At 41.9% G+C, this 18,553-nt stretch overlaps 1 protein-coding gene across 1 annotated transcript; it reads right to left on the bottom strand.

The window, feature by feature from the left end:
- Nucleotides 1-1,557: 1,557 nt before the first annotated feature.
- On the bottom strand, nt 1,558-16,730 carry gsc (goosecoid). Its single transcript, XM_078234491.1, has 3 exons — nt 16,200-16,730; nt 11,680-11,939; nt 1,558-1,920 (listed from the first exon to the last, which is right to left on the bottom strand). The coding sequence occupies exons 1-3, from the start codon at nt 16,540-16,542 to the stop codon at nt 1,753-1,755; spliced, it is 771 nt and encodes a 256-aa protein (XP_078090617.1). The 5' UTR covers nt 16,543-16,730; the 3' UTR covers nt 1,558-1,752.
- Nucleotides 16,731-18,553: the final 1,823 nt, after the last annotated feature.

Here is an 18,553-nt window from a genome sequence, read left to right on the forward strand (position 1 = left end):
ATAGAGTAAATGTAGACCTCTCATGAGGCAATCTCGAACAAGAGGTCACAGGTATAGCTTGAGAGGCGGTAGATTTAGCACTGAGATGAGGAGGAACTACTTCTCGCAGAGGATGGTGAATTTGTGAAACTCGCTGCTCCATAGCGCGGTGGAGTCTGAATCATTGAGTCTTTCCAAGAAGGAGATAGATATATTTCTAATAAAAAAAAGGGATAAGGGGATGTGGGGAACAGGTGGGGAGGTGGATTTTTGAGACCAGGGAGAGATCAGCCAAGATCTGACTGAATGGTGGAGCAGGCTCGAAGGATTGAATTTGCCTACTTCTGCTTCTAATTCCTAAGTTCCTGTGATGTGGAGATGCCAGCGTTGGACTGGGGTGGGCACAGTAAGAAGTCTCACACACCAGGTTAAAGTCCAACAGGTTTATTTGGAATCATGAGCTTTTGGAGCGCTGCTCCTTTATCAGGTGAGTGAAAGAGCAATGCTCCGAAAGCTTGTGATACCAAATAAACCTGTTGGGAGTTTAACCTGGTGTTGTGAGACTTCTTACTATGTTTTTATGTATCTGCCCCCCTGGAGAAACATTGCTTTCTAATTAACTTTATCAACTCCTCTAATAATTGTGTGCACTGAAACAGCAACTGTATTTTGAAAGTACTTCATTGGCTGTAAAGTGCTTTGGAACATCCCAAGGTGATGAAAGATGCTACAGAAATATGTTCTTTCTTTAACCTGCCTTATATGGAAAACAGGCTTTATGTCGAACTGCAGTAAATGATGGGAAGGACTGAAATAAGGCAGGATATGTCTGCATCTATCTGGCTGTTAGAGCAAATTGTTTTGCTAGGAGCTTACATCACAGACTGGGTTTTTTGCCCCAAGATTCTGAGTTCAGTTCCCCATGTGAGCCTGGGGGTACACAGGTAGACTAGAGTGGATAAGGACGGCAAGTTTCCCTCCCTATTGGACACTAATGAGCCAGTTGCATTTTTACAATAATCCAAGTTTCATGGTCCCTTCTACTGACAGTAAGTAGTGTCACAACACCAGGTTAAAGTCCAACAGGTTTATTTGGTAGCACAAGCTTTCAGAGTGTCACTTCTTCATCAGGTGAGTGAGGAGTCCTTTTTATTTCCAAACTGCAATCAAATTCTCCAATTGCCCATGGTGGGATTTGAACTCTAGTTCTGTTGGATTATTCGTTCAGACTTTGAGTCCTGTAATATAGCCACTACATTAGGTACTCACCACCCTGAGTAATACCAGTGGATGTGGAAAAGGCTTTCTCCTCTGGTGGAAACTGATTCCACAAATAATTTTAACGGAGCGTGGGACAGGTTTTTGAGGATGAACGAAAAGCAGGGATATGGGATTAACATTACTGCTCTTTCACAGAGTCAGCACAGGCTTGATGGGCCAAATGGCTTCCTTTTGTGCTGTAAGTTTCTAAGATTTGATGACATCTGCCAACCTGCATTAAATTAGCACCTGGCTTATTTTGCAATGTTGTTTAATATGAAATTAGTTTTGACAAACAATGCTGTCTCACACCTGAGTAACATCTCAATATTGTTTTTATTAACCAAACAGGCACACATACACACACACGCGCACATATATATAATATGTATATATACATTATTTACAGAATCCTCAGTACACCAGATGGACAATGTGCAAGATACCAGCCACAGGTTTGAGCTGGTGTGGGAGGGGGGGTGGGCGAGTATATCTCATGGTCAGTGCCAGTTATCAGCTGTCTGAGTCTAGCTCACTTTCCTGGGCTGCTCCGATCACTTCTCCTGAAGGTTTTCCCAGTGGGGTGGCTTTGGAAATTTTGTTCCATTTCTGGGAGTCTGACTCCTCTGACGATGATCTCTTCTGCCGCCTCCATTTGGCTCGGCGATTTTTGAACCAGACCTGAACAAATCAGAAAGAGAGTGAAAGTTCATTTTGCACGGTACACTTTTCAGAGAATGTCTAAAGATTTGAGTGCAGGTTGACTCATAGTGCAGAGTGCTTAACTGTTGGAAGCCCCATCGTTCAGAACTAGATGTTAAAATTGAGACCTAGTCTTCTCCCTCAGGTAGGAAAGACTCGACAAACACTCTTTTGATAAAGAGGGGTTTCCTGGCACTGTGTCACTGATGATGGGCTTCAGTTATATGGAGAGATGAGAGAAACTGGGATTGTTAGAGCAGAGAAGATTAAGGAGAGATACAATAGAGTTTTTCAAAATCAATAGTTTTTTATAGTCTAAATCAGGAGAAACTACTCCCACTGGCAAGAGGGTTGGTAACCAGGGACATTGACATGACAGTGATTAACAAAAGAATCCAAAGTGAGATGAGCAGAAATGTCTCCACACAGCAAATTGTGGTTTTCTGAATACACGGCCTGAGAGATTGGTGAAAGCAGATTCCATTATAATTTCCAAAAAATAATTGGATAAATACTTGCAAAGGAAAATCTTGCAGGGCTATGGGGAAAGAGCAGAGGAGTGGAGGTAAAATGATAGCTCTAAGAGCTGACACAGACACGATGGGCTGAGTGGTCTCTTGTATGATTCCGATTTATCCATCACACAGACATACAGGAGAAGTGAATGATTTATAGTGGATTGAATACACTGGAAATGTCAGCTGTTTTAAAACATTCAAGTTATTTCTTGTCCTCTGGACAGAAGGATCTAAACTTTTTAAGTTTCAACAAGTGAGATGATCCCTAGCTAAGGACACAAACTGGAATTTTAGAATTGCACAATGATTCCTAATTTCCTTGCACTGGAAATTTCTTCAACCCTGTGCCTAGCTTTTCCAATTCAGTTTTTTAATTTTATTCCTGGGATTTGGGTGTGACTGGCTCAGTCAGTACTTATTGCCCAACTCTAGTCACCCTTGAGATGGTGATGCTTTCGTGAACTGCTGCAATCCATGTGCTGGAGGTACCTCCACGGTGCCATTAGGAAGAGAGTTCCAGGATTTTGATCCAAGCCACACTGAAGGCACGGCGATATATTTCCAAGTTAGGATAGTGCAAGACTTGGAGGGGAACTTGGAGTGGTGGTGTTCCCATGTGTCCGATGCCCTTGTCCTTCCAGGTGGTTAATGTCATGAGTTTGAGAGCTGGAGAAAGAGCTTTATTATAGTGGTGCAAATTGCTGAGTGCATCTTATATATAGTACACACTGCAGGCAAGGTGTGTCAGTGGTGGAGGGATTGAATGTTTGAGGTACTTACCCCCATTCCAATCCTTGCTGCTTCCACTGAACTTTAGAATGCTTCACCACGTGAAGAGAATTGTATACATGCAAATCATTTTGAGACATATTTAATGTGCTAATGATGATCAAGTTACTACAGCATTTGTATTGCATCCAGTTGCAATGCATGTTTCGAGTGTTGCAGTAACACTGATGATGTGACAGAAGTTGACAATTTGACATTGATCAGGAGGTAATGTTGAATCTGTTGAACTGCCTCTGAGTGAAGCCAAGTTCTTTTTTTCAGTCAGTTTTCTCCCCTTCAGAATCCTGATAGCAAGGGGCTCCAGTACCACTTGTGCTTTGCATTATCCCATACATCACCCACCCAAAGACCATTCTGTATTTGCATCATAACAGAAAGTCCCAGCTCATCAAGGGTAACACCTTTGCTGAAACTGACCCCAATTTTCTCCCTCTCGCAATATATGCAAACACAAGTACATGCTGATCCATGCACCAACAGTGATGACTTCGTGGCAATCAAGAGGGAACTTTGGCTCTGTTTACCCTTCTCACCCTGAAACACAGAGTCTGCGGTTAACTCACTGTCCGTGCACTGAGCACGGGACTCACTGGGACATTGAAGGAAGCCTCATTTTTAGGTCTGGAAAAAAGCCCAATAAGTCCAAATAAGAGGGCAGTCCCACTCTTCCACATCCTCATCCTCTTCCAGAATCCCCTCTGTCCTGTTCAGAAGAATGAGAGGTGATCTCGTGAAACATACAAGATCTGGAGGAGATTGGACAAGGTGGATGCTGAGAGAGTGCTTCCACTTGTGGGGGAGTCTTCAACTAGGGGACAAAGTTTGAAAACTAGTAGTCTCCCATTTAAGACTGTGATGAGGAAGATTTTTTTTCTCTCAGAGGGACATTAGTCTGCAGAATTCTCTTCCCTGTAGAGCAGTGGGGCATTGAATAAATTCAAAGCTGAGTTAAGCAGCTTTTTGATCAACAAGGGAGTCGAGGGTTCTGGGGGAAAATGGGAAAGTAGAGTTGAGGCCACAATCCGATCAGCCGTGATCTCATCAAATGGTGGAGCAGGCTTGATGGGCTGAATGGCCTACTCGTGTTACTTATATTATTGTGTTATGAACCACATTTAATAACCTCTGTTATACTATTCACATCTCTGTATCAGGTAACTAATTCAACAACTTTATCCTTTCAACTTTGCCTGATTCTTCGTTTACTCTTAAAACCCTAATTTTAAATGATTGATATAACCCGATTCATACAAAGTACAGGCATCATCACTGAAGTCAAATATTCAGATAAGAAAATTTAACCAAATTACAATTTTAACACTACTGTCCTATTATACACACATGGACAATCAGTGCTATTATCTCAACTGTTTACAATCTATATTACTGACTGAGATGAAGAGACTGAGTGTGAAGTACCCGAGTTTGCTGATGGTGCAAAATGTGATAGGAAGGCAAGCTCTGAAGAGATCACAGAGAATATATAAAGAAATATAGACCGGTTAAGTGAGTGGGCAAAAAGGTGAGTGAGTGCCAGATTACTCTGGTCGGAAGAATTGAAAAACAGAACATTATTTAAATAGTGAAAAACTACTACTACGTGTTGGTGGTGCGAGGGATCTGTTGGTCTTAGTAAAGGAAACACTATGTCAACAGCTAGGTACAGCAAACAATTAGGAAGGAAAGCGGTATGTTAGTTTTTATTGCAAGTGGTTGGTGCACAGGAGTAAGTATCTCTTGCTGAAATGGCACAGGGCTTTGGTGAGAATGTACCTGGGGTACACCAGGAGCTCTGTTTGGAAGAAAGTATATACTTGCCTTAAAAGAAGTGCAGTAAAGGATCACTAGATTGTTCCCTGAGGTTGCCCTTTGAGACAAGATTAAGTAGAATGGATCTGTATTGTCGGAGTTTAGGCGCTGTCATTGAAACATACAAGATTCCAAGAAGCCTTGATTGGTCAATACTGAAAGGTTGCTTCACCTGGCTGGAGAATCTGGAACACACACACATGCACACCACACACACATGCACACTTCAGTCCTCTATATCTTTCTCATTCTTAAGTGCCATGTGAATGAAAATGTTATTGGAATCTGATTACTTAGATAATTATCTAAATTTGGGATTTATTTTAATTGCAATGTTTTCACTTTAGCATCCCCTGAGTGTTCATGAACTTTGGGAATTGTCTGCATTTGGATTGCTTATGGAAAGTAAACTTAATTTTCTTTCAAATGAACTGCTCAATTAAATCATTTCTCAAACGCAGGAAAAGAGTTTGACCCTCACCCTACATCTTAACACAACCCGCAATCGGCTGAGAAAATCAACATTCAAAATGAACCAATCTACATAATTCCTGTTGTAGGTATTTGTCCAACTAGGAATACTACTTCTGGCTTCTTATTTGGTTTGTTTTCCCAGTTTAGTGTTCTCCCCTTTCAATACGGAAGGTTTGGTGAGGACAAAAAGGACAGGAAGAAAATGAGAACCTTCATTAAAATTCCTTTAACTTTCTCTTCTCAAAGGAGAGTAATCCCAAATTCTCTGGTCCTTTTATATAACTGAAACCAATCATCTCTGTTATTATCAGAGTAAATCTCCTCTGGGCCCCCTCCAAGGTCTCAAAAAAATCCCATATTTCTATTGTGCCTTTACGACCTCAGGGTGTCTCAAAATGTTTTATAATCAATTAAGTATTTTCAAAATGCAATCATTGTAATAATATAGGGTGTGCAACAGCCAATTTGCACACAGCAAGGTCCCAGAATCAGCAGTGAGATAATGACCAATTCACCTGAGAGATAAACATTGACCAGGGCACCAGGAAGAATGCTCTCTGAATCTTTTACACAAGCTCAAAGGGAAGATAAAGCCTCAGTTTAAGGTCTCATAAGAAAGATGGTACCTCTGACATGCAGCACTCCATTAGTACAGCACTAGGAGAGTCGGTGCCAAGAATGTGCTGAAGCCCCTGATGTGGAATGACCTCCTAGGGCAGAGGTTGGTGTGCTACTAATTGAGCTACATTGACACCTCTCTGCTTTCTCTTGCTTTCCGATGTCTTGGGACACATTGTTCCCTCCACTGCTCCTTGTTGGGGTCTTTCCAGTTTGGCATCTGCTCTACCCACAGTGAGGTTACTCGATTCTGTAGTTGTGACTGACCATTGATGATTCCAACCACTTCCAATGCCCTTATTTTATACTCCAACAACTGGGGTATTTTCTCTAGAAGAGCGAAGGCAGAGAAGCAACCTCATCAACGTCTTTAAAATTATGAAGGTTTTTCATTAGGTAGACATAGAGAAAATGTTTCCACTTGTAAAGGAGACCAAAACAGGCAAGAAGAAAAGGAAAACCTTTCTTAAAATTCCCTTAACCTTCTCTTCTCAAAGTGGAGCAGTCCCAATTTCTCTGGCCTTCCAAAATAACTGAAACCAATCATCTCTGCTATCAATATAATAAATCTCCTCTGGACCCTCTCCAAGGTCTCAAAAAAAAACCCTGTATTTCTATAGTGCCTTTATGACTTCAGGATGTTTCAAAGTAGGCTGTAAATATAAGATAGTCACTAATAAATCCAGTTAGGAATTCAGGAGAAATATGTTTTCTCTGAGCATGGTTAGAATGTGGAACTTACTACCCCAGGAGAGCTGGAGGCAAACAGCTTAAATGCATTTGAGGGAGAAAGGAATAGAAAGGTATGCTGATTGGGTGAGATTAATTAAATTGGGAGGAGGTTTTTGTGGAGCTTAAACATTTGGATCAGTTGGATTGAATGACCAGTCTTAATGCTTTTAATTCTATGTAAGACGATGGCAAGGAAGCAACATCTTCTAAAGAGAGGAGGAGAAAACTAAACTGAGTAAAAAGATCAATAATGGAGAGAAAAGTAGTATGGCCTAATCCAGGTTGGGCAAATACTCAACTTAATTTGAATGATTTAAGTTAACGTGGCAGCTTCATATTTCTGTATTGTCCAGCTGGTAATAATCTCGCCTCGGAGTCAAAATTTGCACAATTCAAACTCTGCTCCAGGATTTGAGTATATAATCTAGACTGGCACCTCAGTGCATCACCGAGGAACTGAATACTGTCTTTTGGATGGGCCTCTTCCCATGGTTGTAAAAGGTTGCACGGCATTTTTTTTCGAAGAAGCTTAGGGGGGTTTTCCCAGTGTCTTGGTCAACATTTGTCTGTCAGCTCCACAGCAGATTTACTGATCATTTATCATATTTGCTGACTGTGAGATCTTGCTGTGCATAAACTGGTCAACAAAACAATCGTGACTGCATTTCAAAGCCAAAATACTTTGCGATGTTCTGATGGCGTGACAGAAAGTCAATTGCAAGTTAGTTTTCGTTTGCAAATGCAGATATATTTAAGCAGATTTAATGTGGTGGGCTAGACAGGATACAAGGGAATTGCGCTAGACACCATTTTAATGTCAAAAACAGAACACAATTGTTCTCAAGTGACTCACGCAAACCATCATTGAGGGAGAGCTGATTTGGTGGCTGTGTATATTGAAAGTACTTGGAATATAGATATATGCACCAAACTGGCAACCAGGAAATAGGAATTTGTAGATTAAAAATATACAAAATAGCAGCAGAAGAAGGCCATTCAGCCCCTCGCGCCTGCTCTGCCATTCAATAAGTCATGGATGATCTATTTGTGTTGAGTTCCACATTCCCATCTATTCCAGACAACCATTGATTCCCTTGCCCAGTGAGAATCTATCTACCTCTGTCTTAAAAATACTCAGTGACCCGTCTCCACTGCCTTCTGAGGCAGAGAGTTCCAAAGCCTCTGAGAGAAAAAATGTCTCCTCAACTCTGATCTATAATGGCAACTCCTAATTTTAAAACCATGCCCTCTATTTCTGGCCTTACCCACAATAGGAAATATCCTTTCCATATCCACCTTATCAATATCATTCAGGATCTTATATATTCAATCAAATCATCCTCACTCTTCTAAATTCTAGTGGAAGCAAGCTCAATCTTCTAACATTTCCTCACAAGACAATTCCCTCATTCCAAGTATCGATCTAATAAACTTCTTCTGAACCATCTCCAATTCATTTACATCCTCGCTTAAATAAGGAGACCAAAACTTCACACAATATTCGAGATGTGGTCTCACTAATGCCCTGTATAACTGAAGCATAACACCCTTTTATGTTCAATTCCTCTCATAATAAAAGATAGCATTCCATTAGCCTTCTTAATTACTTTCTGTAGCTGCATACTAACTTTCTGTGATTCATACACTCATACACTTAGATCCCTCTGCACCTTGGAATTCTGGAGCATTTAAGGAATACTCTGATTTTTAAAATTTCTTCCTACCACATTTTCCCACATTATACTCCATCTGCCAGAATTTTGCTCAACCTAGAACTTCCTTTTGCAAACCTCCTTATGTCCTCTTCAGAACATAACTCAAAGATAGGTTTGAATGTATCTGCAGACTTAGCTACCATTTCTTCACTCCCCTCACCTAAGTAATTGATATAAACTAAAAGGTTGAAGCCCCAGCACAAACTCCTGCAGGACTCCTCTTGTCACATTGTGCCAATCAGAAAAAGATCCATTTATGCATACTCTGTTTCTGCCAGCCAGTCTTCTATCCAAACTAATATGTTAAACACTACATCATGAGCTTTTATTTTCCACAATAATCTTTGATGTGGCACCTTAACAAATGCCTTCTGGAAATCCAAGTCCAGCATGTCTGCAGACTCCCTGAGGCTCCACAGTGCTCGTTACTCCTTCAAAGGATGATAAACTAATTGTGAATAGAAGATTGATAAAAAATACAAAGCTTTACTGACTTTAACTGCAACAGTTAACCAATCTTGTGTATAACAGACTCATTGTCCCATCACTCGCTGGATAGAACATAGAACAGATCTTTATATAATAGAACAACAATTTAATAACTGGTTAAGGTACATAACCAGACCTCTATACAATAGATCCATTGTTCCATAACTCACTGGGAATTATGTGAAACCAGACCTGTATATAACAGAAGCACTGTTCTGTTAAATTCTGGCTAAAGATTTAAACCTGTCCGATAAACAATAGATCCATGGTTCCACTACTGATTGGATAAAGAATATAATAGATCTACTGTTTTCTCATTGGCTGGGTAAGATATATAAATAGACCCAAAGTAAGATAATGGTTGGGCGGGATTTTATGGCCTCTTTCGAGTGAGACCGGAAATTCCCGCCTGAGGTCAGTGGAAATTTCTGTTGTCGGACATTCGCCCGCTCTGGTTCCGTGGCAGGCGAGGTAGTAGACTTCCAGCCAATAGATGATGAAGACCATTTAGTTCATCTTTATTCATCCATACAGAAGCACACTAAAGTGCCATGATTATAGTAGTCATGATGTGGAGATGCCGGCGTTGGACTGGGGTAAACACAGTAAGAAGTTTAACAACACCAGGTTAAAGTCCAACAGGTTTATTTGGTAGCAAAAGCCACACAAGCTTTCGAGGCTCTGAGCCCCTTCCTCAGGTGAGTGGGAATTCTGTTCACAAACAGAACTTATAAGTTCTGTTTGTGAACAGAATTCCCACTCACCTGAGGAAGGGGCTCAGAGCCTCGAAAGCTTGTGTGGCTTTTGCTACCAAATAAACCTGTTGGACTTTAACCTGGTGTTGTTAAACTTCTTACTATGATTATAGTATCCATTTGTCTCCTAATGATTCCAGTGTTATTACTGGAATCATTAGGATTGTATCCAGGAGTCAGTTCCTGTGTTGGTCGCTCACTTCTGGATTTACCTTTTACAAGTTGGATCCCTTATCCTATTTCTGATAATTTAATGTACATCAATTATCGTTTTCCTTACCCAGTCTATATGACCAGCTTTCTGGTCCCTCCTTCCCAGTTTGAAGCAGTCAACGTTCTCCAGTCTTTTAACTCGGACATTTAACTCCAGGATTATCTTCATGTCTCTTTTCTACATTGCCACCCATGCCTCAATGTCTCCCCTGGTGTCTCAGAGACCAGAATTAGGTGACCTGTTTTATTTGCCCTGACATGGAGATTACCAGTAAGAATTTTTTTTTTGTTCTTGAAATTTTGCCGCAAGCTTTCCTATTGCACTTTGAAAGGCATTTATCAGGCAGATAGATTGTGAAAAGTCTCATCGATTCCACACAACATCAGGGGCACAATTTACAAATTCATGTTTCCCACACAGGATCCCATTCACTGGCAGCACATGCAATCCTGGGCTTTTCCCGCTGATATCCCAATAGGAGGTTTGCGCTTCAAGGTTCTATAGTGTGACCACACATTGATTAAATAAAATGCACCTGATAGAATGATGGTAAATCAATCCTGTGCTGCTGCTAACTGCATATCTCCCACTTCTTTCCCATAACTAGATTAATTTAATAGGGCTAGAATATTCTGTGTTGTTGTTTTCCATCTAAATGGGTTTAAACTATCTTCTTTCCATATAGCTCCATACTAGAGTTTAAGAGGGTTAAATTAGAAGACAGGTTACATAAACTTGTATTCTCTTGAGAGATGATCTGATCAAGGGGTTTGAAACGTTAAAAGATTTTGATAGGGTAGAGATACAGAGAAATGATTAACTCTGGTTGGGGATGAAGAACATTGCATCACCATCCATTACTTTATCTTGAGGACTGTGACACACATTGACCATTGTATTATTGTATACATGTCAGTATATGGATACTACCCGAGGATGAATTTCTGACATCTGTCCCAGTCATGTTCCAGCTGAGATAGGGGATCACCTTTTTACTAAAATGAGTATATGATCAGGATTCAGCCTGCACCATTCCATTAGATCATAACTGATCTGTACCACCTTCGCTCCGACCACCATTGATACCTTAACAACAGAATCAATCATCTTGATTGTAATTTTCCTGATTATAGTTTTAGAGTCACATATTACAACAATTTTCTGATGAATTGAAATGGGTAACTTACTTAGAATGGGCAATAAGCAGCATCCTTGCTGTTTGAGCCAGAAGGTACTGGGTTCAAGTCCCACTCCTGAAACTTGTGCACATAATCCAGGCTGGCATTTGAAGTGTAGTACTGAGGAGGCAATTCACTGTTGGAAGTAATATCTTTTAGAAAAGGCATTAACCTGGGACCTCATTTACCCTTCCAAGTAGATGTAAAAAATCTGACAACAGTATTTCAAGAAGGGTTGGGGAGTTTGCCCTGGTATCATGGCTGACATGCCTGAACCAATATCATTTTTAAAAAGCAGGTCATATGGGCATTGTCACATTGCTGTTTTTAGCATAATTTGCCTCTTGTGTTTCCTACATATAACAGTGAAAAATACTTCAGAAGTTCTTAAAATACTTTGGAATTTTCTGGGATGGTGCTATATAAATGCAAGTCTTTTTCTTTTACCTCCACTTTCTCTTCCCGGAGATGGACCCTCCTGGCCAGCTGTTCCCTGGTGCCCACGTCTGGGTACTTTGTTTCCTGAAAAAGATTCTCCAAAGCTTCCAACTGTTCATCTGTGAAGATGGTCCTGTGGCGACGCTTCCTGCGGCAGTGGAGCTGGTTCAAGAGCTGGAGCTCGGTGCGGGATAGAGCCCCCAGACTCACGTAGGGCAGCACTTGGGGGGCTACAGGGGACAGGTAGGCAGACGCAGCCCCTTCCAAACCTTTCAAAACAGTAATGAGACAAAACAATCAGCTCACTCGTTTTACATTTGAATTTATCAATCAGACAATTGCCAATGATTAATGAGGATGAAGATTTTAAAATTGATGCATTGTAAGTTAGGGAGCACATGGCTGAGGGGCGAATGGGACATGATGTGAGTTAGGCAGCAAAGCTTTTGATGATCCCATGTTGATGGACTGTAGAATGTAGGAGACTGGCCAGAAATGCATTGGAATGGGCTCGTTTAAGATTAATAAAAGCATAGCTGAGGATTTGAATGGCAGATCATTGAATCATTGCAGTGCAGAATGCAGCCATTGGTCAGGTAGTGCCTGCACAGTGGAGTAGAGGCAGGGGTACAATCTGAGTAACATTACAAAGATGGAAGCAGTGATGGCATCAGTACATGGTCAGATGTTTATCTGAGGGTTGAACATTCTGGTTCAGCCTCAGACACTGGCCAGGGAGATGTACGAAGTTGGTGGCTAGGGAACAGAGGTTGTAGTGAGGATTTTCCAGGGAATTTCTCTTCATCCAACACTGGAATTGGCCGTGCTAAATTCTCCCTCTGTGTACCCGAACAGGTGCCAGGGTGTGGCGACTAGGGGATTTTCACAGTAACTTCATTACAGTGTGAATGTAAGCCTACTTGTGACACTAATAAATAAACTTACTGGATGTCGGACCAACAGCATGAAGAATCAGAGGGAGGTTGGGAGGGGTGCTGCTTAGGTAGAACTAAATAGTGTTTCAATGCATAACCCAGATTAAAACTGACTTGTGGATGCAGTGGTACCTGTTATAGACACTGCACAATTAACACCAATAGAAATGAAGTGTGGTGGTTTCCATGGGGGGGGGGGGGGGGGGGGGGGGGGTGACCCACAATGCCAGCCCATTCCCACAAAATCTCCCCCTCCTGCAGCTGGGATGTATGATTTCTGCCTTCCAATAGCACATAATGGCATCGGAAAACTGGAGCCAGGACCTGGAGTGGAGTGAAGTGGAAAAAGACTAAGTGCGGCCAGTCAAAGCTGCAAACTGAGATTCTATACTCTACTGTCTATTTACTGGTCACTAAATTTTGCTGACAACTCAAAGATAGGTATGAAAGTAAATTGTGAAGCGGACCGAAGAAGGTTACAAAAAGACTTAAAAAGGTTCGGTGAGTGGGCAAAAATCTGGCAAATATAGGGTGGCAGGGTGACACAGTGGTTAGCACTGCTGCCTCACAGTGCCAGGGACCCAGGTTTGATTCCTGGTTTGGGTCACTGTCTGAGCAGAGACTGCACGTTCTCCCCATGTCTGCATGGGTTTCCTCTGGATGCTCCGGTTTCCTCCCAGTCTGAAAGACGTGCTGGTTAGGTGCATTGGCCATGCTAAATTCTCCCTCTGTGTATCCGAACAGGAGCCGGAATGTGGCGACTAGGGGATTTTCACAGTAACTTCATTGCAGTGTTAATGTAAGCCTACTTGTGACAATAAATAAACTTTAAAAACTAAACTGTGGCATCATTGAAATTATAGTCCACATATGCCCCCTCAAACAAAGGGGAAAATTAGCAAAATTAAATCCATCTGCCTGAGTGCTACCATTTGTGAATGGATATTTTGCCATTATTCTGTAGGAATGTTGTAGTTAATATAACCCTACTAGTGGCATTAATAAATCAATAAATAATAACGTGGGAAAATGTGAAATTATCCATTTTAGCAGGAAGAATAAACAAGAGTTCTGAGTTGCAAACGGATCTGGGTGCCCTCGTGCATGAATCCCAAAAGGCAGCAAGTAATTATTGTGAGGGGGAATTATTGAAAACGCGCAGAGATTATGGTTCAGTTATACAGCATTGGTGAGACCAGGTCTGGAATATTGTGTATAATACTGGTCTCCTTATTTAAAGAAAAGTGTAAATGCATTAGCAATTCGGATACCAGGAATGGGTGGGTTGTCTTATGAGGAATCGCTGGAGAGGTTAGGCTGTATCCTGTAGGGGTTGAGATTACAATCAAATCTTACTGAGTGGCGGAGCAAACAGAGGGGCCGAGTGGCCTACTGCTCCTAATTCGTGTGTTAGTATGTATGTGTGGCCGGAGGCCAGTATCAATAATCCTAACCCTCGTCTTTCCTGGAGACCTGCCCCCTCACGTCAATGTCCCGAACAAATACCCATCCCAGCCGCTTGTGTGGGACCATGTAGATAATATCCCATATCTCCCTTATTCGTAACCTCCTCAAAAATATCTCAAAATTAGCCCCTCTTAGCAACGCTGTGCTAACACTCTATGATCACTTCTTAACTCGAATGTTCAGCCATTGTGTCTCGAATGACTCTCGTAGCTTCTCCAGAATTGTTATTAAACTGAAAGATGTGATTCTCTTTTTCACCTTCCTTAAACAAGAGAGATATTTACAAATTTCCAATCGAAAGACACAATTCCCAAGTCGGAAAACTTGGAAAAGATCATGACCAATTCTTCAACAATTTCCTCACCTCCTTCTCCAAAGACCCTCGGGTGGGAATCGTCAGTTTCGGGAGATTTCTCCAGCCTATATCTCGTTTTTCTCCATAACTATTTTGTCACTGATATTAGATCCAACAGATTCCTCTCTCTGATATTTTTAGATTCCATTTCTTACCTTATCCTCTTTATCCATTGTGAGAATATGGATAAGGAATCCTCAGTGAATAAATCTGTCATTATCTTGTTGATTATCGCATCTTTATTTGTCGTTAATAGGTCCACACGCTTTCTTGCGATTAATTCATACAAAAGCTTTTACTATTCACTTTGAAATTACACACAGGTATTTTTTTCTAATTTCCCTTTTTGCAGCTGTTAATATTTTCTTTGTGTCCCTGTATTGCTTTCTATATTTCTCCTCGTCTACTTTTCTTGGCTTTTGAATAAACCATTTCCTTTAGTTTTAGTCTCGGTTTTACATTAACCGCGATTGCTGGACTGCAAACTAGAAGGCTTGCTCTTTAGGGGTATTTATTGGTCTTGTTCTGTTTTGTGTACACATAGTATCCGAATACTTGCTATTTTCTTTAAGTTTACTTGTTACCAGCTCAGCTGAGTTTAACCTGATCAGTTTGAGTCTGGAAGGTAGTTTAATTTAAGATAAAACCCAGGCTTGTCCGAGATCTTTCTCTCCTTTCATTGCCGCCGGGTGGTTAAAAATCCTGGTTCCCTTGCTCATGACTGTTCCCCTGTCGGTTCTAATGTTTCCGAAAAGTCTCCTGGATCCATTAGATGCCACCCATCTCACCCAGGCCTCGCCCAACATCTGCCTCCAGTGAAAGAGAGTCGGGAACAGGAGTAAACCCATTTAACCTCTCCGCTTCCTGCCTCAATAACTAAAAAGGATTGGATAAACTGTGAGTGTGAGTGTAGGTGTGTCTGGGTGTAGGTGTGCATGAGTGTGTGAGTAAGTGGAGTGTCCAAGTGTATGTGCGTGATTTTGGGGGTGAGGGTGTTTCAGTTGATATGTGTATAAGTGTGTGTGTATGAGTGTATGTAGGAGTGTGGTTGTGAGGGTGTGTGGTTGTGAGGGTGTGTGGATGAGGGGTTGTGGGGGTGAGGCGGTTGATATGTGTATAAGTGAGTGTGTGTGTGAGGGTGTTTGGATGTGGGGTTGATATGTGTATGTGAGTGTGTGTATGTTTGTGGGTGTCGGTGTGTGTATGGAGTTGTGGGTATGTGTGTAGGAGGTGTAGATGTGTGTGTGGAAGTGTGTGTATGTGCGTGGGGGGGTGTGGATGTGTGTGTGGGGGGTGTATGTATGCGTGTGTGTGGGGGGGGGGTGTGGAAGTGTGAGTATGTATGCGTGTGTGTGTGTGTGGGGGGGGGTATGTATGTGTGTGTGTGGAGGGGACGTGTGTGGATGTGTGTGTGTGTGGGGGGGTATGTGTGTGTGTGTGTGGGGGGTATGTATGTGTGTGTGTGGAGGGGAGGTGTGTGGATGTGTGTGTGTGTGTGTGGGGGGGGGTGTATGTGTGTGTGTGTATAATGTGTGTTGTGTGGGTTATAAAGTACAAATCTCGAGCTGTGAGTTAAACCGACAGCCGCGTTAGTTTTAACAATGCAAATTTCTCACGATTAGTAATTGAACGATGTCAGCTGCAAAAATCCTTTAAATTGTTTACCATAAATTCAACTCACTCAGATCAATGTACAAATAGCAATATTGAGACAGTGCCCTGCTACAGGGGGTGTAAAGATACATTTCTAGCTATAGTTTGTAAAGAGTTACCTGGTGGGATACAGGAGCAGTGTTGTGTGGTCAGAGACTGGCATGTTGGTACAGTGCCACAGCAGGAGGCCCTGGGCGAACCGGGCACATAGTAATAATTGTAACCTATCCTTGAGCCGCCGACTGCCAGGTTGGGATGCTGAGGGGGCGGCGGGGGAGGAGGGGGCGGCGGAGGAGGCACGGCCGGAGAATACAGCCCCAGGTAGTCAGCGCCGGTGCACACGGGCTCGCCGGCGATGCCGGGGTAGCTGGGCAGCGGAGCGCTGTGAAGCGAAGCCGAGTCCTTACAGCGAGGCCTGCCCCCTGATAAAATACTGTCGATGCTGAACATCCCAGCCGGCATTACCACATCAGCTCAAAGACCAAAGAAAGACAGACAGAGATCTACATAAAAACAAAAGACAAATAAGTTACACCCACTTCCCAAAATAAAAGATACACTCAGTTTAACACAAATAAAAACTTGACACAAAGTTAATGGGAGGCAGAAGCTTGTAGCGCTTTCGCCTCGATCGCTAACGGAGTTCCAGTGAGACAGGCTGCAACACGGCAGTTATATACACACTCCGCGTCATTCCAGCTTTTTTTCAACTCTTATGTAATGGGGAAGGGAAAACAAAGTTTCCCTGATTATTTCACATTGCCCTCCCCTCTGTCACACACAAATGGGAATAAACCCAGGAGTCTCAGTACACTGCGGATTAAAGAAATTTAATGTAATCTTTCCTCCCCCCCCCCTTTCCCCCCCTTAGTTTTAGGGTTTTGTAATCGGGTTTAAATTGACCCCCCGCTCCCCCCCCCCCCCCCCGCCGCCCTCAGTCCCCAGCAGCAACTAATTGTAGCGACTAATCGGATTAGTGGGATTCTGACAAGAGCCGGTTCGCTGTCTCTGTCCCCTCCGCATTCTGGCTGAAAAGTCATTAAAGCAGAGGTTTATTCTAATGCGGGGTCGCCGCTGCTAATCGCCACCTCCTAAGGCAATGCAAAGAGAGACTTTTAACACCTCCAGTGCCCTGTGCAATATTTAGTCGGGTCAACAAACCGCAGAGAAACAACAAACAATTTAGCTCCCACTCAGAAAGGGTCTCCTTGCTATTTTCCTTCAGCCACTGTTTAATTATCTTCTGGGTGTCGAGTCTAAGATTCAGGTAGAAAACATTCACAACTTAATATATAATTTTTAAAAATCTCGTTTTACCCTGATTTCTGACCATCTATATCCGTATCCACTTATATTCCTACAATAAATTTGTGTTTGATATTCTATCTTAAATAATCAATTTATAAATATAATGAACATATGAATGTTCATATATATAAAATAATGCATCAATCTACGTGTGTGCTTCTCCTCCCTTATCCAGAATTAAATATATGGACAATATCGCTGTAAATAAATCTAAATAAGAATGTCCCTACACCTCTCTACCCCAAGCTGCTGATTACTTTGGGTTTACTTCTGGACAGTGAGTCTTTGAAATAAGATTTAAACCGGGGTCTTTGATATAACTCTTTAATTCGATTTTAATTTTGTTTAACACTTCGCCAGAATACATCGTTTTCAAATCGCACCATGAAAAAGTTAAGTAAATATTTTTTAAAAAACTAATAGAAAATAAATTCAGGTGTAGATACGGCGTGTTTGGTTAGATTTGTTTTAAATATCGACTCCGGTTGGGATTGAACAATGTCCAAAGTTTCAAACAGTTTTGGGACTGTTCTCCAGAGTTGTGGGGAGAGTGAAGGGGATTTGAGTCAAACCACAAGCGGGTCTAAGATATTTATAATCGCCCCAGTTCCAAATCCCAGAGTCTTTTTATGTGAATGAAGTCATTAACAGATTTTAATTACCGGAGAGTCTGCTCAAACAAATGGCCCGGGAACAAACAAATCAATCCTCACAAATAAATCATTTCGAAATACAATTAAAACCATGCAATTGAAATTGGATATTTAACCCGGTGTAATCCGCCTCCACCCCCCCCCCCCCCACCTCCATTTTAAATTAACAACACTTTACAGTAATTCCAAACAAAACTTTGGGTTCTTGCAGCGATAGAACTGCTCCCGTTATTTCCCCCAAACCCACACTAGCTTTTGATTTCAATTCCCCTCCAGCAGACACTTGTTTAAGAGTTTGAGCTCGGGATTGTGCGGAGAACGGGCTCCGGCGGTCAGTTAGACCAATGTGGTCTCTGCAACTTTCCGGCTCAGTTCAAAGAACACGAATTCTTACTTTTTTATATAATTTTCAGGGGATGGGGAAAGTTGTTGGATTGTTTTAAAACCGGCTAGAAAAGGCTTTCAATAAATTCTCACCCTAGTTCATGGCTTGGAGGCCGAGAGAATGAGGG

This window comes from Mustelus asterias, chromosome 18 (assembly GCF_964213995.1).
Source record: "Mustelus asterias chromosome 18, sMusAst1.hap1.1, whole genome shotgun sequence".
NCBI classification, from domain to species: domain Eukaryota; kingdom Metazoa; phylum Chordata; class Chondrichthyes; order Carcharhiniformes; family Triakidae; genus Mustelus; species Mustelus asterias.

Bases quoted from the DNA above. Each gene is read 5' to 3' on its own strand.
- gsc (XM_078234491.1), bottom strand. From the start codon at position 16,542: ATGCCGGCTGGGATGTTCAGCATCGACAGTATTTTATCAGGGGGCAGG. The intron at 11,940-16,199 runs GTAACTCTTTAC...CTGTTTTGAAAG, and splicing joins CTGCTCCTGTATCCCACCAG to GTTTGGAAGGGGCTGCGTCT. The intron at 1,921-11,679 runs GTAAAAGAAAAA...TGATTTGTTCAG, and splicing joins TCCGGGAAGAGAAAGTGGAG to GTCTGGTTCAAAAATCGCCG.